General features: G+C 49.5%; 1 protein-coding gene across 1 annotated transcript in view; it reads right to left on the reverse strand.

Annotated features, from left to right (window-relative positions):
* ptprq (protein tyrosine phosphatase receptor type Q) overlaps nt 1-24,262 on the reverse strand; it is a 30,593-nt gene that overhangs the window by 4,043 nt on the left and 2,288 nt on the right. The window contains exons 7-49 of the mRNA XM_067234246.1: nt 23,907-24,236; nt 23,476-23,784; nt 23,071-23,367; nt 22,662-22,967; nt 22,441-22,571; nt 22,195-22,324; nt 21,913-22,066; nt 20,742-20,839; nt 19,865-19,962; nt 19,110-19,275; nt 18,770-19,030; nt 18,499-18,659; nt 17,327-17,438; nt 15,085-15,193; nt 14,836-14,950; nt 14,163-14,232; nt 13,492-13,691; nt 13,094-13,322; nt 12,655-12,783; nt 12,409-12,555; nt 11,874-12,037; nt 11,138-11,666; nt 10,570-10,731; nt 10,073-10,252; nt 9,720-9,827; nt 9,344-9,625; nt 8,899-9,180; nt 8,355-8,475; nt 8,043-8,197; nt 6,481-6,626; nt 6,178-6,346; nt 4,551-4,877; nt 4,183-4,458; nt 3,902-4,053; nt 3,606-3,747; nt 3,133-3,408; nt 2,506-2,895; nt 2,173-2,291; nt 1,865-2,051; nt 1,310-1,551; nt 848-917; nt 492-650; nt 42-291 (exon numbers count right to left, since the gene is read on the reverse strand). Of these exons, the coding sequence (XP_067090347.1) occupies nt 42-291; nt 492-650; nt 848-917; nt 1,310-1,551; nt 1,865-2,051; nt 2,173-2,291; nt 2,506-2,895; nt 3,133-3,408; nt 3,606-3,747; nt 3,902-4,053; nt 4,183-4,458; nt 4,551-4,877; nt 6,178-6,346; nt 6,481-6,626; nt 8,043-8,197; nt 8,355-8,475; nt 8,899-9,180; nt 9,344-9,625; nt 9,720-9,827; nt 10,073-10,252; nt 10,570-10,731; nt 11,138-11,666; nt 11,874-12,037; nt 12,409-12,555; nt 12,655-12,783; nt 13,094-13,322; nt 13,492-13,691; nt 14,163-14,232; nt 14,836-14,950; nt 15,085-15,193; nt 17,327-17,438; nt 18,499-18,659; nt 18,770-19,030; nt 19,110-19,275; nt 19,865-19,962; nt 20,742-20,839; nt 21,913-22,066; nt 22,195-22,324; nt 22,441-22,571; nt 22,662-22,967; nt 23,071-23,367; nt 23,476-23,784; nt 23,907-24,236 (8,440 nt within the window). The remainder of the gene's footprint in view (nt 1-41; nt 292-491; nt 651-847; nt 918-1,309; nt 1,552-1,864; nt 2,052-2,172; nt 2,292-2,505; nt 2,896-3,132; nt 3,409-3,605; nt 3,748-3,901; nt 4,054-4,182; nt 4,459-4,550; nt 4,878-6,177; nt 6,347-6,480; nt 6,627-8,042; nt 8,198-8,354; nt 8,476-8,898; nt 9,181-9,343; nt 9,626-9,719; nt 9,828-10,072; nt 10,253-10,569; nt 10,732-11,137; nt 11,667-11,873; nt 12,038-12,408; nt 12,556-12,654; nt 12,784-13,093; nt 13,323-13,491; nt 13,692-14,162; nt 14,233-14,835; nt 14,951-15,084; nt 15,194-17,326; nt 17,439-18,498; nt 18,660-18,769; nt 19,031-19,109; nt 19,276-19,864; nt 19,963-20,741; nt 20,840-21,912; nt 22,067-22,194; nt 22,325-22,440; nt 22,572-22,661; nt 22,968-23,070; nt 23,368-23,475; nt 23,785-23,906; nt 24,237-24,262) is intronic.

Genomic DNA, 24,262 nt, shown 5'->3' on the forward strand with positions numbered 1-24,262 from the left:
AAGAGCTGTTTGTGTGTGTATGTGTGAGTGTGTGTACTCACACATAGACAGTGTTAGGTTTGAGGGGTCCATTGCAGAGCGCGTCCGTCCTCTCCTCGGCCAGACAGTGGTCGTCCTCTCCTATCACGTACACGTCTGGAAGACGCTCGCCACCGTCTCGTACGAACACGCTCCTGTCCGCCGGTGCGTCCCTGGCACACGAAGGGTTAGGGAAGCCCGAGTCCGTCAGGTAGGGGGTTGGACGATGGAGGTAGGCGTTCTGCCAGTTGGTCAGATTCCTGCTGTCCATCACTGAGACGAAGGACAGATGGGCCAGAGGCCATCCAGTCACCAGAGGGTTGAAGGCTCAAATCCCTTTCACCACTTTGCTTCATTTGAACATCTATGTGTTTCTGACCATCTCTAACTTTGTGTATGTGTGTTTGAGTATGATGTGATCAGACATAGTAATGTCAAATGACTAACATAAATGAGTGAGTATAACAACATACCACCTGACTCTGCCACAATGACCTGGATACTACTGATTGGCCCATTGTCATCGCTATAGTAACAGTGGGGCATGAGGATGCTGATGCTCCTGGAGGTTACTATGGCAACTCCAGAACGGTCCACCAATGCCTGCGGTCTGCTGCTGGGCTTGGCAGGGGCTTAGCCACACACAAACACACGCACACACACACACACACACACACACACACACACTTTATCAGATATGATGATGCCACACATGAATGAGTAAGCAAGGCTCCCTGAGTCAGCAGAAGGCCAGTCAGAATGGTCTGTGTCAGGTCTGCTCGGAGGCAGTATGGAGACGTGGCAGGATCTAAACAGGGCCTCACTCTACCTTTGATCCCTGTGGTGATTTTCACCTCTGGGCTGGGGGGGCTTAAACCTGCTCCATTCACTGCTGCTATCTGGAGAGAGGGAGGGGAAGAGAGAGAGAGGGAGGGAGGGGAGAGAGAGACAGAAAGAGCGAGAGAGATAGAGAGAGAGAGAGAGAGAGAGAGAGAGACGGAGGAGAAGAAAGGGAGGGGATGAAAGGAAGGCACTGACAATGATGAGTGAGGACAAGGAATGACATTGCTGAGGGAGGGAGGGAGGGGAGCATGGAAGTTGCTGTGTTGCTCAGTGTAGAGATGTGCATGTGCCAGAATGGACACACATGTGCCTGTGTGTTTGTGTGTGCCCTTACATGAATGTCTGTTTGCGTGTATGTGTTATATGTATTTATGTTTGTATTTGTGTCCGTGTGTGACTATGTGTTTGTGTACGTGTGTGTGTATGAGTGTGTGAGTGTGCCCCTCACCCGTATGCTGTAGTTGAGTCCTCCCTTCAGGCCATGTATGACAGCGGTCAGGGTGTGGTTCTTGTGGTAGACCACGACCAGGTCATTGATGGTCATCTGCAGTTTACCCTGGCTATACACCTGGGCTGTGTAGGAGCTAATGTTCCCATTGGGCTCCTCGGGGGGAGCAAAGTTCACCAACACACGGGTCACTTCCTCTGGAATTACCAGCAAGGTCACGTTTGTGGGGGGGTCTCTGGGCTCTGGGGGGAGTAAAGGAGGAGAGAGAGGGAGGGAGAAGAAAAGCGAGACGGAGAGGAGGGTATAGAAGGGAGAGAGGGTTATAAAAGGGGAGAGGGTATAAAATGAAAGCCAGAAGCGAGCAAGAGAGTAAGAACTAATTCCAGAGAGTACTCTCAAGAATCGACCTATTCAAAGGAGCCTACATAATATTGTCAATATGGGGATTCTTTCACGAAGATAAACAAGCTGAGAGGTGCTGTTGTCAACACTCACAGACCTCAAAGTCATTCCTGTGTGTGTGTTTGTGTGTTTGTGCATGTGTCTGCTCCTAACCTTCCTCCAGAGTTCGGATTTTAAGGGGCGGGCTCGCCTTCCCGTCCGTCCGAGCGTTGATCACAAGTCCCGTGAAGGCGGTCACGGTCACAGAGTAGCGAGTGAACGCCGTCAAGTTAGACACCACCAGGGTCCTCATCTCCCCGGGAGCGCGGACCAGAGAGCGGTTGACCCATGTGCTATCCAACTGAGACAGGACCACGCCCAATAACAACAACTTGATTTGTATCTCCAGATTCGATGGAGTGCGTGAGGGTGTGTGTGTCTGTGAGAGAGGGACTGAACTGTGTGTGTGTGTGGTGACTCACAGAAAAGATGTCTATGAGATAGGAGGTGGGGCCAGAGAGCACCGCGGGAGCGTCCCATTGGATGCGGAGGCTGTTAGACGTGGGGGTCACCACCAGGGCACGAGGAGGGGCGTCCGGGTCTGGAGGGAGAAACAGAGGCAGAGGGAGAAACAGAGGCAGAGGGAGAAACAGAGGCAGAGGGAGAAACAGAGGCAGAAACAGGGACAGAGACATAAACACACATAAATACAGTGAACCGTTCTAAATCACAGCAGTGTATTTCGACAGAATGTTTGGGGAAAATTTGAAATGCGTACTGCCTGCACTCTTGTATGTGTGTATGTGTGTGCGTACTTCCAGCCAGTGTGCGCGTGGAGCTCCAGGGTGTGGGTTCCCCCTCCCCAGCGTTGGTCAGCGCCACCACTCTGAAGCGGTACTGTCTGTACTTGGCCAGAGACCGGAGGGTCACGCTCGGGTTCTCCCCAGAACCACCAGAACCATTCACAGGCACCACCTTCCTGGAATCCACACAGCCAGGGCCCAGAGTGGGGCCAGGCTCACCACCGGGGGCCGTGTGTGTCCCGGAGCCTGGGCTCCCGTCTGACTGGCAGGTGGTGGAAATAAGCTCCACGGTGATGTGGTACTCAGTGAGCATGCCCGACGCGGAGAGGGGCGGGGCCCAGTGCAGGGTCACAGTCGTGGGCGTGACCCCAGACACGTTGAGGAACCGAGGGACACCTGGAACTGCAGAAGAGGACCCGGGAGAGAAGGGAGCAGAGGAAAACACAAGTTCACACAACATCTTACAGCACAGGGGAGTGGTGTCCTGTAGATAAAGGGATCCCACACAAGCAGGGCTGGATAGAGCAGTATGTAATGAAGGGTCACACACTCCATTAACTGCAGCACCGTAGCAAGATGCAGTGTGTACACAGTACCCCACAGTGTCTAGGCAGTAATACCAATGTCCAGGAACCCTACCTGACTCAGGTTGTGTGTCAGCAGTGCAGTTGATCTTCTCCCCAGGGCCAGCGGAGTTGACGGGCGTCACAGTGAGTGTGTATTCTTCATCCGGGTGGAGGCCACTCACCACGTACTGGGGTGCGGGGGCCTGGTGTGTGAGGGAGTGTGTGTGGGAGTCCACCTGGATCTGGTAGAAGAGGATCTGGCCGTTGGGGTTGGTGGGGGGTTCCCAGGTCAGCTGTACTGAGTCCCAGCTCACCCCTGAGCACGAGAGGTTCCTCACAGCATCGGACACTGGGGACGTATACGAAACAGAAAACACACACACATTCAGAAAACACACACACACACATACAGAAAACACACACACACACAATCAAAAGGTGGAATCAAAAGGTGTAAACTAAAAATGTGTCCAAGATATTTTTCGTCTTGGTGTTCATTTGTGAGGTCTATGTGTGAGATCCTGCTGGTGTGTGCTCGCTTGTCACCTGACTCGTTGGTGGTGAAAGAGACAGCGAGGCTGAATTGGTCTCCATGGCCCACTCTGGTGTAGCTGCACACACTTATCTCATAAGAGCTGTGAGGCCTGAAGCCTGCCAGATGGGCTGCTGTCCACGGACCTGAGGAGTTCTAACACACACACACGCACACACACACACACACACACACACCAGCGGAAACAAGAGGTACACTTCAACAGGAGAGCACACACAATCACATGAAATCCATTCCTAGTTGAACTGGTGGTCTGGGCCCAGTGTGTGTGTGTGTGTGTGTGTGGTACCTGGTATGAGACTGTCTGTGTGTTGAGCTCGTGGATCCTGAAGCCGTAGTGCGTGACCACTCCATTAGGCTCCAGTGAGGGCTCCCAGCTGAGCCACACAGAGGAGGCAGTATGGTTAGAGATGGATAAATTCCTTGGAGGGGACATCGGCCCTGAAACACACACACAGAGACACACACACAATATGGAGGGTGACAACTAGGCAGGATCAGGCTCGGGATTTGGGGTAGATGAAGTGGGCGAGGGGGGTCAGAGGTCAAAGGTGACCGTGGGGATCTGACCTGCTTCGTCAGTGTGCAGCAGCAGCAGGAGAGCAGGGCCCGAGCCCTTGCGCGTCGCGGCGGTGATGGAGAGGTTGTAGGATGTGTAGGGCTGGAGCTGGGTGAGGGTGAGGGTGGTGTTGGGGGTCTGGGTGGTGTTGGACCCTCCGGGGCCAAACAGAGTGACGAGGTACTCGGTTATTTCTCCGTTGGCCTCCAGGGGACGCTGCCACGCCACAGACAGAGAAGACGAGGACAGATTCCTGCTGGACACCAGCACTGGGGCAGAACTAGGGACTGGAGAGAAGGGGGAGGGGGGGGGGTTAGGGGTGTGTGTGTGTGTGTGTGTGTACGCATGTGTGTGTGTGTGTGCGGGATAGAGGGCTCACTGTCATCGTCCGTCCTCAGATGCAGCGTGCTGGTGTGATTGTGGGCCGGGCCAGCTCCGGTTGCCGGAGTAACCGTAACCACGTAGGGGAAGTACTTCCTGAGTTTGGTGAAGAGGAAGACGTTGTCTGTGGTCGTCTTGGTGATGGTCTTGTTGACCAGGGAGGGGCCGGCGTTGGGTCCTGGGGGGCCGGGGATGTGGCCTGCCTCTTGTAGGGTGAGCAGGTAGAAGGGGCGTCCGTTGGGCTCCTGGGGAGGGTCCCAGCTGACGATGATGGCGGTGGAGCTGAAGATCTGGGCGCTCAGGTTGTGGACCGGGTCACTGGGGACTGGGGGGAGGAGGGGAGTGGTGTTACTCTCCAGGACTGAGCAGCATTAGTACTGGTACTATGGAGTTATACGTAAACAGCAAATTAGCAACATTGATCCATGGAACAAACACACACTGGGCCCTTAGGAGGAGAAACATGCCATTAAACTGTGCAGTAATGATCTTTATCATCATCATCATTATTATTGTCATTATCATCATTGTCAGACAGTCATAATATTGGGCAGATTCATAATTACAAACATTTATACAGTGGAACCAGGAAACATTGAGGAAGGAGACTTTTCAAAAAGAAAGATCAAGTTGAGAAAGTTGACATTTCACAAGAGCAGATACTCATCCCGAACACATCCACTTCCTGCGTTCATCCACTTGGCCCCTCCCCTGGTCCCTAAGCCTGCCTACGAAGTGTAGTTGAGGATCAACCAACACAAGAGAAAGGGAAAGTGAAGAGAAGGTTGACCATGCCCCCTTCTCCTCTACACTATAGAGGGTGAGTGGAGGAAAGTGGGGTGGTGTGTGCGGGTCTGAGCCCAGGGATGTGAGTCCCTGCTGGGCTTGGCTGGGCGCGAGACGCAGGGTGGTCTGGAGCTCCGGGGCTTGGCTGAGTGAGGCTGGAGCACAGGTAGAGACACACAGTCAGTGGCAGTAGTTAGAAACAGAGACAAGAGTTCTAAACAGTCGCCTGCTCATGGGTGCAGTCTACACAATTTTTCCCAAAATCACATAAAAAATCTTTTGAAAAATAATAATTGCAGCCTAAACTTGGAAAAGATACAAGATGAAAACATATTTGCTTTTCTCGTTAGTTGTCTGATATTCACTGGCTGACGTCTGGACCAGAATTTATTATACGTTAATTACAACATAGGCCTGCAGTACTTAACAAGACTCAGACTATGAAATGCAGTCTTACAATCCTACAGTAAACAATACTGTGCTATTTTGGAACCACAGGTTTCTATAACATTTTCCCCTGTTCAGTAAAAGGAAATACAAACTGGTTGTCTCTGAGTTACAATGAGCTCAGAAGGACAAAAAGGGCCAGTTTGACTGACAGTTATCTCCTTCCACTAACAAGCAGAAAGCCAAACCTTTAAATCTCAGAGTTTTTACGTGATTTTATTAAGAGCTTGGGAAAAAACTGTGGAGACCCCCTTTTTTTCTCCCCATATCGATTTGTTTCTGGATCTGTCAGGTGGGTCTGTGTGTTCGTCCCGTATAACTGACTAAGCAGGTTTTGTTTGTCAGTCTGTGTCTATGTCTGCTCAGTGTGTGTGTGAGGGAGAGAGACTGACCGTTCTCAGGAGTGAGCATGGTCAGGGGGGCGCTCCTGACCCCTCCGTCTCCCTGTATGGTGCTGGAGGTCATCCACAGACTGTAGTTACTGCCCCCTAACAGACCAGACAGGCGGTAGGAATACAGCCAGCCCAGGGGCCCAGGGGCCAGCACAGACACTGGAGCTCTCTACAGAGAGAGAGAGAGAGAGAGAGAGAGAGAGAGAGAGAGAGAGAGAGAGAGAGAGAGAGAGAGGGTGAGAGGGATCACTCCATTACCGCTGAATATAATTACCACACAGTCCAGTCCTGCGTGAGGCTCACCTGCTGTTTCTCAGTGGTGTTGTCCATGTATTGTATGGTGTAGTGAGTGATGATGCCGTTGGGCTGAGTGGGGGGGTTCCACAGCAGAGTGGCAGCAGAGGAGGTCACGTTCACCACTGACACATTCTGAGGGGGGTCAAAGGGCTCTGGGGGAGACGACAAACAGGGACAACAGTTGTAACCATACATTAATGTCCATAAAAAGTAAACAGTGATATTTAATAACTGTGTTTACGGTTCTGCATTTGTGTGTGTGTATCTGTAAGTGCGTGTATGAGCAGAGATGACGCAGAGATTTTCCTTTAATTCCTTGCTACCGTATTAGCACAGGGCTGTACATTAACAATAACAGGCGTAATTTCAGTCTTAAAGTTGGAGGCTTTTAGTCAAGTTGTATTGTAATGGTTACTTTCAATGGTTCCTTTCATTTTCTAATGAGGTACAGTGCCCTCCAATATGAATAAGAGCATATAGTATATATAGTATATATATGTCCAGTATGCTATGTCTGATTCATGAAAGAAAGAATAAAAGCCTGATCACCAAACCATGTTGGCTAGGGGCCCATCAAACATTTGTGCCCAGGGGTCGGAAACTTGATGATTCAGACGTACTCCTCGGCCGGTTGTCCGTGATGAAACACGCCGCAAACGGTACAAGGACAAGAACACTAATCCTACCCCTTTAGCCTCCTCGTCAGTTTCTAGAGACATGGATATAGCGAGCAAACAGGCATTCGACAGGAACAATGTTCTTTCAGTTGTTGTTGTCTAATTTATGTGGATGCAATGCAGGAAGACAAGACTATTTTACAGCAATGCATAGCACAAAGGAATTAAATACAAATGTTCATGTAAACATAGCAAACAGCCCCCAGGCAGAACTGTACATACAGCGCTGTATGGTGAGTTAGGCCTACAATTATGACAACTGGCTCAACCATTGTGCTATATGACGTATGGAATGATGTAAATATCTAGATGTTTGTGGGGGTAATAAGACTATTTAACAGAGAACCAATATAAATGACAGAAGCAGTTGATCATCAACTGTTGATGATTCAGAAAACAGCAGACGATTGCAGGCTACATATTCATTTGCATGAATGTACCAGAGCATTTGCAATTTGTAAAAAAAGAACAAGTTGACTTGCTTTTATGATGTGCATAAGTGACTAGATGATATGGAGGTTGAACAAGTACTTTTGAGAATTTCAATTATGATCTGAGCAGTGTAGGTACCAAAGCCACTGAGTGACTCATCAGAATCAGTAATACTTTATTGATCCCAGAGGGGAAGCTCTTGTGTTGCGTTTGCACACTTAGCATATCAGGAATAAGGGATATAAATACAAATAGAAAGTAGCTAAATAGAAAATAAAGGAATATACATGTCTAAAAATATTAACTTAAGAATATAAAAATATGAGTAATCACCAGCTGCATCACGGGCACTGCACTATCTATAATTCCAGAAATCTGTATGTGTCACTGACAGCATCACGGGCACTGTGCACTAGCGTGTATATACTGTATGTGTATATGTGTGTGTGTGTGTGTTACCTGTGTCGGTGGTGGTGAAGCTGATATATACGAGCACCCCTCCGTCCCCCAGCCGGGTCCAGCTGGATACAGAGGCGTTGTAGCGGCTCTCTGAGTCCACATCGATCACCACCACAGTCTCTGTCACGTTCTGCCACTGCTCTGACGTCTCATTCCTGACACGAGTCATCACAATACTCTTATCTTTCACAGAATCCATGTTGTTTAGGACCAATCTTTGGCAGACAGATATCCAAAACAGCAGACACACACACACATACGGACGCACCCACACACACACACACACACAAGCAGATAGGTGCTGTCTCTTACCAGACTCTGACCAAGTAGTAGAGTATATCTGAGTTGGCCTCAAGAGGAGCTTCCCACGACAACTCTACCTGGTAGTCTGACAACTTCCTGGCCTGGAGAAACTGAGGGGGCGTGTCTGGGACTGAGATGTAGGGGGAAAAACACTTCCTATTGGTCGTTTCAGAGAACACTTCAACACACAGCCAGTAGTGTGCACCACACAGAAAACAATTAGTTGGTGAGGAAGACTGCATAAGTTGGTGAGGAAGACTGCAAACGTTTTCAGATGATGCAACACAGCAGACACCCCTGTAGGAGAGACAGTAACATACACAGCATTGTCTAGCAGGACCTGGAGAGACAGAAGGTTATTGGTGGTGGTCCAGCACTGTGCTGAACCTCTGCACCCTGGCCTGAATCCTGTAGTGGAGGGGAGAGATGGAGACTGATGAGAAGCTAATCTCCAGAGGTCAACCAGATCCACCAGGCACCTGAAACCTCAGAACCGAGCCCAGCCCCGGGTCTCTCCTCCCTAGTCCCTCCTCCCTCATCACCCCCCTCTCACCATCCTCCAGGGTGGTGATGTTGAGTGGATCGCTGGTCTGGTTCCCGGGGCCGACGCGAGTGTGTGCCTGCACGGTGAGGCGGTAGCGGGCGTACTTCCTCAGGTGGGTGATGGTGGCGTGGCTGGTGGGGGAGGTGAGGTTGAGGTAGTGGGAGGAGTTCCACAGCTGCATGCTGTAGTGTGTGATGACCCCGTTGGGTACCAGTGGAGGCCTCCAGGTCACGTTCACCTCACTGGGACTGACGGATACATAGGAGAGGTCGTATGGAGCACTGCCTGGAACTGGGGGGGGGCGGGGGGGGGGGGGGGGATTATACACACACACACAGACAGGTGTTAAACAATGTTCACCTATTTGCACATGCTGATGACTGTTCTTGTTTTCACAGTAAAGTGTATAACAGGAAACTTGTGTGTGTTTGTGTGTGTGTTTGTGTGAACTCACCATCCTCCCCTGACAGCATGTGCAGGGGGAGGGAGGTCTGGTTCCCGTGTCCATGGCGTGTGTATGCCTTGACAGTTACGTTGTAGTAGGAGGACGGCTTCAGCTGGCTCAAAGTCACTCTGGCAGAGGAAGAGTTCAGCATGGCAGAGTACGATTGGTTCTCATAGAGGACCTCGTACTGTTGGATCACCCCATTGGCCTTCACTGGGGGGGACCAGGCCAGAGTGGCGGTGGAGGGAGTGGTCTCTACCACGGTCAGGTTCCTAGGGGGGGAGTCTGGCTCTGTATCAGAGAGAGGAGGGGGGGCCGAGGTGAAACGTCAAGCATGTGTTTCTATGCAGAGGAGGGTGTGTATGTGTGTGTGTTTAAGTCTTACCATCCTCTGGAGTGACCACAAAGATGTTGTCTTTGTCAGACAAAGAGCTCTCTCCTACTGCCGTTGACGCCGCCACTCTTAATTTATACCAAGTGTACTTCTCCAGGCCTGGAGCACACACACAGACAAAACCCATGAGTGTGTGTTCAAGTGTGAATTCGCGTGTGTATCTGAAGTGACTGAGAATGTGTTTAGGTCTCAATCCAAGTCTCGCTCTACATTCTAACAATACAACCTGGCTAGGATTAGGTGATAGAGCTGCGGTCAAGCATTTGACTGCAGAACAAGAAGTTACAGGTTCAATATCCCCCCGTACATAGCTTTGGATAAAAGCTAAATGAATCCATCATTACCTGTGAGCAGTATGCTGGTGTTTTGTGTGACTCGCTGCAGTGCCTGGTTGATGTAGAGTTTCTGGCCGTAGAGGGTGTAGTGTGTGATCAGTCCGTTAGGGCTCTGAGGTGGAGACCATCGCACCAGGATGGAGGTGGAGCTAATGTTCTGGTAGGACACACCCACCACTGAGCTGGGTACTAAAACAGCACACACAATCACTTACACACTCACACAACCACCGATTTCTTTTGATAAAAGATATATGATTGAGATACAAACATAACATGTGGCTTACTGGATGATCTCCTATATGTGTGTATTTGTGTGTGCAAGTGTGAAAGTGAGTTAGTGTGTGTGTGTGAGAGTTAGCATGCGTGTGTGTGAGTGAGTTAGCATGTGTGTGCGTGTGTGAGTTAGCGTGTGTGTGTGTGTGTAAGTTTGAATGTCTTTGTATGTGTGTGACTTACCATGTGTGTGTGTGTGAGTTAGCATGCGTGTGTGCGTGTGTGCCCACCCTGCTCGCGGGTCTTTGCGGTGGTGTTTGTGGAAGGACCCTCCCCCATGACAGTAGCGGCGGTCACTGTGAAGGTGTACTCAGTGAAGGGGCTCAGTCCAGTCACCAGGTGGGACTGCTGCTCCAACAACATATCCCCCAGTTTCTCTGTCAGCAACACACCTAGAGAACACACACACAGATGATGCAATACCAGAGGGGCACAGTCGTCTAGCGCCCATGTAATCAGTAAGCAAAGCAACAGCAGGTGGAAAGTGAGAGGTGGGATGGTAAAGGTGACAGGTCAGAGGCCGGATGGTAAAGGTGACAGGTCAGAGGCCGGATGGTAAAGGTGACAGGTCAGAGGCCGGATGGTAAAGGTGACAGGTCAGAGGCCGGATGGTAAAGGTGACAGGTCAGAGGCCAGATGGTAAAGGTGACAGGTCAGAGGCCGGATGGTAAAGGTGACCGGTCAGAGGCCGGATGGTAAAGGTGAACGGTCAGAGGCCGGATGGTAAAGGTGACAGGTCAGAGGCCGGATGGTAAAGGTGACAGGTCAGAGGTCAGAGCAGGGACAGTGCTGTGGTACCTCCCGAGGAGAGAGTGGAGGCAGCCTGTGTGGAGGGGTGTGTCGGCACGTCTGCGTTTCCTGTGGCGGCAGCGCGAGTGGAGAGGCGTGGCTGGCCGGGGCTGACGGGGTATGAGGTCATGTCTCTGGTCTGTGGTTGGTTTGTCAGCCAAGGTGGGGGCGTGGCTTTGGGTGCCGAGGTCACAGAGAAAGGGGAGGTCACAGAGATTCTAGTCGGAGGGAAGGCGGAGTTAGGGCTGGTCCCAGTCCCGGCCGCCATACTGGGCAGACTGGTACCACTGGGAAGGAAGCTTGTAGTGACCCTGCGGTCAGGGGTGGGGCTGAGGCTGTGGTTAGGAATGATTGAAGCGCTGAGGGTGAGGCTGGATACTGCCATGCTGGTCGGGGGCGCACGGTCGGAGAGCGTGACCGTGAAGGCAGGAGGCGAGGAGGTCAAGCTGAAGTCAGCTGATCTCTTACTCCGTCGAGAGTTGTTGTAGACATTTAGAGGTGGTGTCGCATTGCCATAGAGACCAGTCCCGTTCAGGTCCTGAGGAACCAGCCCAGTATTACTACAGTACTGTGCACTCTGCCTTAACACTGGATAACAACAAGCACAACTGACAAGAACACTTTGGACTGTCTAAATGAAGATTTAAACACATTTGAGAAATTTGAGAAATTCAGTATTTAACTGTCCAGGTCATCTCCAATGAGATGAGCGGGTGTAGCAGGCCATATCGCGCAGCAGGTGTACCTGTTGTCCGTACAGGGTGATGTCCTGGAGCAGGGTCCCAGCTGACAGCACCAGGAGGCTGTAGTGGGTGATGAGGCCGTTGGGCTGGGCTGGGATCCTCCAGCTCACACGCACAGACACCGAGTCCTCCGCTACTGCTTTCAGATCCTGCACTGCACTGGGGGCTACGCGCACACGCACATGCACATCTTGTGTACAGCTATCCTGGTGGGAACTCAGAGTTCAGTCCCATTCCAAATCCTGTCATGCCTATCCCCTAATCTGAACATGAACCCTTCCCTTAATCAAGAAACCTAACCTGAACCCTAAATGTCAGCCTACAACACCAACTATTAATGTCAATTCTAACCCTCACACTAATGCTAACCCTAAACCTTATACCAATAAAATGTCCTCACAAGGCACATCTTTTGTTGGGCTTATTACAGTAACTTTGCGGGGTTTTCTGGTAATTAAACAAAGTCACAAACACACATATCCTTAAGTGACCATTGAAAGATACTACAGAAACAGCCCTGTGTGTGTGTATTCTTACCCTCAGCAGGTGTGAGTACATCTCTGTGTGTCTCAGGACCTACTTCCCCTGCAGACTTGGCCCTGACATCCACTCTGTAGCTGGTGTAGGGGGTCAGACCAGAGTAGATGAACCTCAAGTCTCCCGTACTGTTTTCAAAGACTAACCCTGGAAACGCACAGGATTGGAAAGGTACACAGTGTGTAACATTTCCATACATTTCTTGACGGTATGTTTCTGTGCGTGTGTGTGTGTGCGTGCGCGTACCCATGGGTCCATAGAGGTAAACGACGTAGGAGAACCTCCCTGTGATGATGGAGGGAGCGTCCCAGGACAGAGAGATGGACCTGGATGTCACGTTCCACACAGAGAGGTTTTGAGGAGGGTCCTCAGGGGCTGCAACACGCACACACGTTATGACCAAGGATTTCAATCAGACCAATGTTGACAAACCTGCAGAGTTGCTATAAAGGAAGATATTCAGATGGGAGCAGCCCAGTTAGGTATTGCCAACCAGGTAGAGAACATCTTAAAGCAGCTGGCTATAGGCTATATAACTTTAGGCTGATCTCTGTCCACAGGTTTACCCTAGCTAGCTTCAACACATCCTGCTAACGCTAACTTCACTCCTATGAACAGGATGCCCTGTATCCAGCACTGTTGGCAGGCCTATGACTTAGTCTTAGAACATTCCAGCAGTGTGCACCTGATTCTGGCATGCGGACCATGGTGGAGGCGATCTGTCCCTCCCCCTCAGAAGTGAAGGCGGACACCTCGAAGACGTAGGCGGTGTAGGGGCGGAGCTTGTCCACCCCCACAGAGATGGGGACGCTCCAGGCTGCGGCGGGGGGCACGGCCGACAGGGTGATGGGGGGAGAAGAGGCCGTCACCTCTGATGGACTGGGGGTCCCACGAGAAAGGATATCTGCTGCATCCTGAGGGACACACACACACACACCGACTGCATTCACATACAACAAAACATGTCCGAGAAAGCAGACAAAGGAAGTCTGAGGCAGGAGGGTTAAAAGAAGTAAGGGAGAGCGAGAGCGAGAGAGAGAGGAGATAGAGACACACAGAGAGAGAGGGTAGAGAGAGACGTACGTTGCAGTGCGGTAGAGCTCCAGTCATGATGTCCTCAGCATTCAGCTCAAGTGTCCGGACAGTCTGACCCGTGCGAGCGTGTTTGGCTTTCACCGCAAACTTGGTGATGAGACCGTTGATGAATTCGGGCAGGTACCAGGTAACTGCTACGAAGGTGTGGTTCTCAGCAAAGGCACTTAAGCTGTTCACCAGGCCAGGGGCTGCCAGACACAAACACATACAAACAAACTGTATAACAAACATAGAGAGCTAAGACGAAGCCTAAAATGTAAATTTAAGATATTTGTTTCTGTCACCAGCAGACATAAAACCATGCAGAGAAGAAGCGCACACTTTGTACACACACACACGTGCGCGTGGACACACACACAGGAACTATAACAAAAAAACAGATCTTTTTACTCAGTTCCCATCAGTCATTTAACAATGCACAGAATAATCTAACACTTTCTGCACACACACACATGCAAGCACACACGCACACACACACCATAACAAAGACAGAGATCTTTTACTCGTACTCCATCAGTCATTCGACAACGCAGAGAAGAACTGCACACATTCTGTGCACGTACACACACCCACACACGCACACACACTGGGTATTTTGATACTAATGTCTGAGCATGTGCATAACTGGATTTGGAAGCGTGCTGTGCTTGAATACCCACAGGCCTCAGCAGTCTTTATGTATAAAGACTTGCTGAATGGTCCAACGCCTGCTGAGTTTTTTCCTGCTACCTGGAAAGATAAAGAAAGCGAGAAAGACAGAGAGAGAGGGACACAGATATAGAGAGCGAGACAGAGAGAGAGACACAGAGATAGAGAGCGAGAGCGAGAGAGAGAGAGAGAGAGAGAGAGAGAGAGAGAGAGAGAGAGAGAGAGAGAGAGAGAGAGAGCAAGAGAGGGAAGGGGAAAGAGTCACGGAAACAGACTCAAAACATTGTGACATGCATTATTCTCAGCGCAGGTAGCAATCAGGGCTGGATCCTGTACTGACTGACTAACACACTCAACTCTCTGATCTTTACACAATGATGGCCAAATGATTAGCAAATGATTAGCAATGGCTAATGAATTCCGAAAACTAATAACTGTGGTCACATTGGAGAGCAGTCAGTGGAAAAAAAGAGCCACGGGCCTTCCATAGATCTGTTTACCTGATCAATAATTCAATTAAATCAATAATTCAACCAGATCAAGAGAATGAAGTCCCTGTCTGTGGCATCTGCCTTGATTAGACTCACACACACTCACTGTCATGCAAAACACACTCTATTGTGCAGGTCCTGGATGTGATGATGTGTGTGTGTGTGAGTGTGTGTGTGTGGCTGCACACCGTACCTGGATATTGTAGGTGGACCCAGGAGTGAAGCTGGAGTGCAAGGTCTCAGGTACATACCCGTCTGAGGTCACCTGTGTGAAGCTGGGGTCAGGATGTGGACACATCTCCTTGTACCTAAAGAAGACAAAACCATCACTAACATCACACGAGCTGTGGCCGAAAGATGCACAAGTTCTGGGGAATGCTTGATTATGAAACAGACTCCTATGTAAAGCATGCACACTTCTGGGCATCATTCCAAATATCACCTGATGACATATTCGTCAACGATGGCAGTGTCAGGAGGCATGCTCCAAGACAGGAGAAGCCCTTTGGATCCCACTCTCTTACCCTCCAGTCTAAATGGAGCACCGGGAACTAGAGAGGAGAGGAGCAAAGGAGGAAGGTTTACAGTTTTTTTCAAATGCTTATTCACAAATTCCTTACTTTTCACACAATTTCTGATACCTGACACTCAAACACCAGAACCACACCTCAAATCTGCAAAACCATACGCACATTTTGGGCTCAGTTTTCAATTTCATAAAACACTTTTTTTCAAAACACAACACACAATTCTCCACGTAACACCAACAATTCTAACAGGAAGCATCTTGATTTCCTTTTTCAAACACAACCAATCAAAATGCCACACTAATTCATCAGTGCCTTACACTAACTCCTCACATGTGCAAACACTCATTGCTTTACTCAAAACCAACCAATCATGGCTTTAGAATAGGCCTATAAATAGCCTAATTTGAGTTGATTTACAGTGGTGGGTATAATTTGAACCTTAACTGTAGAAAAGATAACAGGTATGTAACAATATACACGTTCTAATGTACACATAATAGCTGTTTCAGCACAACACACGGTATACTATACACAAGCATATATTTTAGCACCCATGCATCCATTGACTGCAGTGCACTGCATGATTGGTGGATTACTGTATCATACCGTGCAACAGTACAGTGACTGTAAGAAGACATTCTGACAATATTGTAGAAAATAGTATATATTACTGTATGCTACAGTTCATGGCACACACAGACACCATTCCGTAATCACCTTTTTCAAAATTAGGTTTGGTTTCTGTCCTACTACACTCTTTCTTTTGTACTGTGTAATCCTGTATTCACAACCACAAATGCTTATAGTAAAAAAATAAGTTTGGTTTCAATCTTGTTTTTGTGTTTACCATGAATTTTTCATCATCTCTGCCATTTACTTTCAATCTTGTACAGACATTTACAAAGGAGCTCATGAAAGAAGAGCTTTAGGTTTTTAATAACTGTGTGTATATGATATATCCAAAAATGTAATATAATGGCAAAAGTGTTTGCAACATGAGACAAATGTGTGCTTTTTAGAAGTGTTTTTGATATTTTGAATGCAGTGCTTCATTTAGCAAGAGAAGCGAGGCATTTTGCATTTTGTGTGTGCAGTTGTTGGATTTGTGTGTTAAGTTTTGAAAAAAAGAGGACAAGTAAAAGAAATGTGTAAGCATTTGAAAAAAACTGTAACAGAACAGAGAAGATGGGAGGGAAGGAGAGCTGAGGCAATCTAACAGAAAGACTTTCAGAATTTCGTATTGGGGGTTTGAGTAAAGTGGCCAGCAGAATATTACTGTTGTACTATCACTTCAGAAATCCCAGTTGAGGCCAAGCAGAACTGATGTCTGCTTCTGATTCTGTGTGAGATAGTGTGAGTGAGTGAGTAAGTGAGTGAGTGGAGAGAAAGAGAGGAGAGAGAGAGGAGAGAGAGAAACCGAGAGAGAGAGGAGAGAGACAGAGAGAGGAGAGAGAGAAACCAAGAGAGAGAGGAGAGAGAGAAGAAAGTGAGAAAGAGGAGAGAGAGAAACCAAAAGAGAGAGCAGAGAGACCAAGAGGGAGAGGAGAGAGACAGAGACAGACATTGAGATAGAAAGACAGAGAGACAGAGAGATAAAGAGAGAGACCAGGTCCAGGTGAATAAGTTCTAACACAGCAGTGGCATTTAACAGACATTCACTGCAGCACCATTCTTCCTGCTGCTCAAAAGCCTGGGGTTAGGTTACCTCAGAGGATTTACAGAAAGGAAGGCAACACCCCCCCCCCCCCCCCCCCCACACACACACACACAGTACTTTTTATATACAGCAGGGGGCAGAATAGGGTATTTTTTTGTTTATCACAGTTCTTCGAAAAGTATAGAGAACATTCCTAGAAAAGCATGTTGTCTGCACCGCCTCTGACCTCATCTTTCTTAGCCTCTTTCATCTTCTCTCAAAAACGAAACCAGAGACGCCCCACTCATGGATAGAATAGACTAAAAAAATTTTGTCCTTAACCTCACTTGCCTTTCCTCTCCAGTATACCAAAATCCATGAATCTATCTGTTCTCCATGGTCACTTCCCTCTAGTCTTGCCCACTGGTCAAATGTGTATAGGGTAAGGATCAGAGCAGATCTTGTGTGTGTGTTTGTATGTTTATGTGTGTGTGTGTGTGTGAGTGTTTGTGTCTCACCTGTCAAGTTGGTGTTCACTATGCGACTGACGAGAGGGCCGATGTTGGAGGAAGAGTCTGCTGTCACTGTGACCGTGAACTGGGTTCCAGGACTTACACTGACCACGTTGGCCTAGGGTGGAAAACACAACACAACCACCCTGTCAACAACATGACCACACTGGCAAAACAAGACCACAGGGTAAGTCAAGGAAAGGACCATGGAGCTAACATTCTATTCTAACCTCTCTTTTAACAAGACAGACAATACACAGTGTGTATTGCATTTATTCAGTGTGTGTGTGAAGGAATGAGAGAGAGAGAGAGAGAGAGAGAGAGAGAGAGAGAGAGAGAGAGAGAATGAGTGGAATAGTGGAGAATACTCTTACCTGTATGTATGTGTGTCCCAGACAGACGGTAAGGAGCAAGGTGAGAAAAAGGGCCATGCTGGTGTTAGCTGGTTAGCCGTGCTAGGGGTGTTAGCCAGAGTTTGAGGCAGCAGGTTGGGGTTATAGAGGCCTGGAGATCGGGGTGCTTCCAGGGTAACGTCAACCAAGTATGGGTTAATCCAATTTTTTTCAATGGAATGAAATCCAGTTCCAGCAGGCTTTAGCTAGTTAGCGATGGTAGAGTTAGAGTCAGGCTGTTGTGGCCCAAAAGTAATCCAGATTTCAGCAGTTACAGTTAGCAGATTGCAGGGCAATGGGTCCTGCATTAGCACAAGGCTAACTCTCTCCCCTATCTCTCCAGAGAGAGCAGCTTCAGCAAATGAATCATTCAGACTTGAGCTCAGGAGGCCTACCTAATAAATAATGAGCTCTATTACTCAACCCCTGTGTATGTTTGTGTTTGTGTGTGTGTTTGTGCATGTGTGTGTGTGTAAGGTTACGTTGGGGGGTATCGGACACCTGGCAGCCGGGGAGGGCAGCTAAGGGGCGGGTCTTTAGAGTACAGGAGGAGTGAGTGTGTACATGTGTGCCCAGTACTTAGCTTGTGTTTGTGTGTGTGTGTCGTTATCTACTGTATGATGGTGTGTGCATCATTATCTTCATAACTCATGGAGGTCAACAGTAGCTGAAGTACTTCTCTGGTTTACTCTGGTGCTGATAACATCACATGTTTAATGGTGTGTGAGTGTGTGTGTATGTGTATGTATGTGTGTGCAAAGTGGACTGTTATCCAATATCGAATACCTGTACGTGTCCCGAGGGTGTGGGGTACACAGAAACCCTTCCTTGGCTAGGCTGCAGGCTGACGTGGTACTGATCCACACAGCCCTCAGACTTCTCCCAGCGCAGAGAGAAGGCCCGCGCCGACACACTCACCACACGGACACCTCGTGGACGCTCTGGAACTGAGGGAAGGAGAGAGACAAGGAGAGGAACTAAGTGGAGAGAGAGAGAGAACCAGAGGGTCGGTACGGGAGTGGCTACGTGGCGTGATGGTTCATGTGCGGTCGCATACTCGTGGTCACGGTCAGAGAGGCCGCGGCCCCTGCCACTCCTCGCCTCACTCGCTCCACGCTCACATTGTAGCTACAGCCGGCCCTCAACGCAGTCAACGTGGCGACCGTCTCCTCCTTGGAGACGCTCAGCGCACGTGTGTCGGCGCCCTCGGCCAAGGTCACTCTGTGGAAGTCAAAGTGACCAACAGCAGTGTCCCAACTCAGCATGGCGCACGAGGAGTTAACATGCAGAAGGGAGATGGAGCACACACCTGCAGGACCTGCAGCACAACACACACACACTTTAGTACGAACACATGGAGCCTTATGCAGAAGGGAGAGTGTGTGTGTGTGTCTTACGTGTGTAGAAGTCTCTGCTGACAGGTTGGCTGGAGTCTGACCCCAGTAGGGTTTGAACACTGAGGCCATAGTCTGACCCTGGGGTCAAATCCCCAATCTCTAAACTGGTACCCTGGACAAGCAACTCACGCCACAACATCCTGTTCCCCACCAGGCCAAAAGACAGCTGAGGAGGACAGACACACACACACATACAACAGACACATACACACTGAGTGAATACATTTAGAGTCATTTGGTGAGCGTTTCTCTCAGTAACTGCTTCACAGTGACTCCATCTATTCAACTTTTTTCTTTGTTGTCGATCAATTAGTCTTTTATGACTGGTGTGTGTGTGTGCGCATAGTGCTTGGTCATTCTTCCTGGCCATGACTCTGGGGGGTCATGCATCTTTAAAGGGCCAGTAACCAAAGCTGTGCTGCACTGATGAGAGTTGCTAGGCGACCAGCAGCGAGTGTGCTTGCTGGACGTCCACAGGTGAGTGTGGAACCTGACCCACACGGCCTGCTTCCTCTCATAAAGAACTCATTCTGTGTGTGTGTGTGGGTGGCGTTTTGTACAGTATAAAGAGAGCATTCTGCGTGCAGTAAGCTGAGACATTTGCCACTGCTGGTAATTCCAATGCAAGCATAAATGCCATTGGATGGCTTAACATAACCTTGTGTGGATGGTTCAAGTCTGCCAATTGTCAGAATTGTACGAGCGTGATAGTCTGTGGGTCGTACCATCTCTGAGTGAGAATGGGGGAGTCCTACCTTGTACCCCTTCACTTCCCCTGGTGGTGGCCTCCAGCTCACAAACACAGAGGTCACGCCCTGTTCAATCAGCATCACTTCCTGAGGGACTTCTGGAACTGGACACAACTACCAATCAGCAGCTTCCATTTAATACAGTCTCAACCAATCCACAATCATCCTAGGTTTCTCTTTTTCAAACGTGTGTAACGGCCACAGTCGTGCCCCCCGTTTTGGTTTTTCCCTGCCCTATTGTCTTCACCTGAGTATTTAGGTTTCTGTTTTTCTGTCCAGTCTTTGTCTTGTCATTACCCCTGCCGGTGTGAGTACCCTGTCTGTTCCTGTTTTGAGTAATAAACCTTTTGTGTTGATGCCATGTTTGCTGACTCTCCTGCATTTGGGTCCTACCCCACCTCCCGCCATGACAGTGCCTCTTGCCCTGACAGAATGACAAGGAGGACGTCTGGCCACCGCCTGCCCCTGCCCCCGCGCTCCCAGGTGCACCTGTTTCCGCGCTCCCAGGCGCCCCCGTGTCCGCGCTCCCATGCGCCCCTGTGCCGACTGTCCTGCGTTTGGGTCCTACCCCACCTCTCACAGTACCTCTCGCCCTGACAACGTGTATAGGGAGTCAGATGGCTGAGCGCTTAGGGAATCGGGCTAGTAATCAGAAGGTTGCTAGTTTGCTTCCCAATCTTGCTTATGTTTCATCCTAAATAAACATTGCATTGAGGTTTAACTTATTCAAGCTCCTGATACAATCTAGCATACTTTGGAATGCATTCCAAGCACATGACTTTGACAAATAACTTACTACTGCTGCCAGCAATGGAAAGAATGTTGCATATTCATGCCTTTGTGCATGTGTGTGTGTATGAGGTCTGTGCTCTGCTCCACTCACTGGTGCTGATGTTGACAGTAGCAGGGTTACTCCTCCTCTCTCCATTGGTGCTGCTGACTTGTAGAGTGTAGTAGCTACCAGGGGCCAGGTCTTCAAACCTGCGGGACATGAACACAGGGCCAACATGTCACCACAGACAGCCCACAGTGCTCAGGAACACACCCACAGCCTTGTTACTGTGGAATAATTATATGTTCATGAACAGTAGTGAATAACTAGAAAGGGTAACATTTCTGGGGAAATTGTGAGGTCCAAACCTATTGTTTGCATACTCACTATTGAAGAAGATTGCATAGGTTGAAAAGCATAGCCAGCAACATACATTTGTTGCTGCTTAATTGGGTGTGCTTTGCCTTCGGCAAGGGCACAACCTTTGTTCTCTCACATATATATTATTTATTGGGTGTGCTTTGCCTTCGGCAAGGGCACAACCTTTGTTCTCTCACATATATATTTGGGTGTGCTTTGCCTTCGGCAAGGGCACAACCTTTGTTCTCTCACATATATATTATTATTATTGGGTGTGCTCAAGCCTTCGGCGAGAGCACAACCTTTGTTCTCTCACATATATATTTATTATTGTTTATTTTCGCCCCCTAAAACTCAGTCAATATTTGGCCTACATAGACAACCTAGGTGTCAAAAGTTTCGTCTTGGTAGCGATTGAGTTGCTTCTATTGGGATTTACGTTCCGTTGCATGGTTTAGGCTCAAATTACGTTTTTGTGGCGAAAAGTGAAGCTAACGGTGGCTAATTTGCTAGCCACAGTCACTGACGTTACTAACGTCACTACATCACTAACGTCACGAAAACACGCGTGACTACCTTTGGCAGAACATTCGTTTTGCATCTGTTAACTTGGGGGATAGCTAGGTTAACTATAGCTTTACTGCAAGGCAGCTGCAGAAACGCCACAAGCAAAGAGGCCAGGGTGATAACTATTTACTCATTTTACTTTGTGTTTTTTTTAGCATATTGCATTTGATCAGGGCATTCGCCAGGAGACTCACACATTTTAACAATTTCTCATGCTGAGAGATAAGGGATAACTTGTCCCGCTATTTACAATTAATGGACAAGGCACAGGCATACTGAGATGATCGTTGTCTTGAGTTATAAACTGAGCATAAGCCAATCAGAAAACATCACCAGCACCCCCCCCCCCATTTACCTATGCTCCAGGGATGTGAGGTTTAGCTGTTGATTGGAGGTTTGGTTTTTGATTGACAGGATGTATCCACTGACCACTCCCCTGGCCGCCCCCCAGACGAGCGTCACTGAAGTTGTCGTTTTACTGAGCACCATCACCTCCACTGGACTGGGGGCTGAGGGGAGGAGGAGGGGGGAGGACAAGAGGGGAGGGGGGAAGGGGGGAAGGGGGGAAGCTGAACTGGGGGAAGCAAGGGGGAGTAAAGTTGTATGGAATTACCAAGGTGTGTGTGTGAGTGTGTACCTGCTGTAATGTTGAAGGTAACAGCAGGGCTGTCTGTAAATCTCTCCTTCTCTGTCCGTACTCTGAAGTGATACAGTCTGCCTGGTGTTAGAATTGTAAACACTGCCCTCTGACCTGACACTTTTAACACCTATAACACACAGACACACAGGACAGCAAAAATAAGCACAAAATATACCCCAAATAAAATACTGCACGCAATAGCTTCTTGTTACATGTGACATCTTCTCATTGGCCACAGCTCACCTTGAAGGTGTGATCGCAGTCCAAACAGATGACCTCATAGGTGTGGCCATGTCCTGGTGCTGGGTCCCACTGCAGCTCTACAGACGACACCGTCACCTCTCCCTCTCTCACACTGCTGGGAGGGGCTAAACCTACACACATAAACACACACACACCACACGTAAACATCATCCTCCATGCGTATGTGGTTAGTAAGCGAGTGTGTCTTGTCAGTAACTCACATGTCCTGATCGGGTGTGTTAGGTGGTAGGGAGGGCTCATCCGGCCTTTGCTAGTTGTGTACACACTCAGTCGGTACTCCACTCCGGGACTTAGGTTGCCAAGGGTTACGTTGTGTGTGTTCGGGGGGAAGGGAGACCCCTCGCACACCTCGTCACACACTTTCCCCCCACATCCCCCGTCACACCTGCCTTCGCACGCACAAACCTTGACGCCGTCAAACAGGCCGAGGTGTGGCGTCTGTACGAACACGACCACGGACTCGCTGCCCACGGAGAGAGGTACAGCTAGCGGCACTCTACACGGCTCTGAACACAAACACAGGGGGGGAGAACGTTCCTCCCAGACCTTATCAAGCCGCCAGCATCCATCTCGGGCAGTACACACAGACACAGAGACACCGTCTCCTACCTGTGGTGTGACGAGTGCTGATCTCCAGGCTCCTGCTCCTCTCCCTCAACGACACCACCCCAACCTCGTAGGTCTGACCTGGGGTGAGGGGGCCCACGACTACCACGCACACAGGCTCATGTACCCACAGTGCATCGGGGCTGGAGTGGTTGACCCAGAGAGGGCTAGGACCTATTCCGTCGCCGGGTTGTGCCTTGACTTCATACCCATCAGGCTGTTCGTCTGGCGGGGGGGTCCAGCACACGGTGAGGTTTCCATCTCGACTTGACACAGTCAGGTGACTTGGGGGCCTCAGTGCTGATAGGCAGATATGCGACAAGTCACACATGGCTTCACTCTGATAGCTGGTACTGGGTAATTTTGTATACGTCAGTATACGCATGAACAAAACACAACCTTTCTCACCAGTGCGTATCAGACATGTATCTCCACAGCTTTCCACCCCGCCCTCTGTGACGGTGTGAACTCCGACCTTGTACTTCCTGAACGACTCCAGCTGTCCAATCACAGCAGAGTATGTCTCTCGTCCACCAATCCTAGATCTCCTGGACACGTTGTGGACTCCCTCAACCCTCTCCTGTCCTGAGGACATGTCCACCCAGCGAACTATGACCCTCCAATGCTCTGCATGCTGGGACTCGGGGGCCACCCAGTGAACCGTGATCTGATTGGCTGTGATGTTTCCCACAGAGACGTTCTGAGGAGGGAGGGGCCCTGCGGGTGATTTACACGTGTAAACATCACCACAGCAATTCAACAACAGAACTTTAAAAAACTATATATTTTGTACATGAGTGAGTGAGTGGTTGAGTGTGTGTGTGTGTGTCTAGACGTACTGGTGTGTACTGTGTGTATACGTCCGAGGCTCCAGGAGGCCCCAGCTGGATCCGAGGCTGTGAGGGAGACAGAGTAGAGCCTCCCTGGGGACAGACCCGTCATGTTAGCCCCTCTGGTTGACAGAGACACAGGGACCCGCATACCTCCCACCCTGCTGCTGACACTCCTCCCTGTCCCCTCCTTCCCATCCTCCTCTTCATACTGCACGCAGACCTGAGGGACAGACTGAAGGCTGGCATTCAGAGGAGAGAGGTCACCCCAGCCAAGCTCCACCGTTCTCTCGGTCACCTGCACCACCTCAAAGGAGAACGAGGGAGGGACTGGAGGGACTGAAAAAGAGAGACACAGCCACAGT

This window comes from Osmerus mordax, chromosome 4 (genome assembly GCF_038355195.1).
Source record: "Osmerus mordax isolate fOsmMor3 chromosome 4, fOsmMor3.pri, whole genome shotgun sequence".
Taxonomy (NCBI): domain Eukaryota; kingdom Metazoa; phylum Chordata; class Actinopteri; order Osmeriformes; family Osmeridae; genus Osmerus; species Osmerus mordax.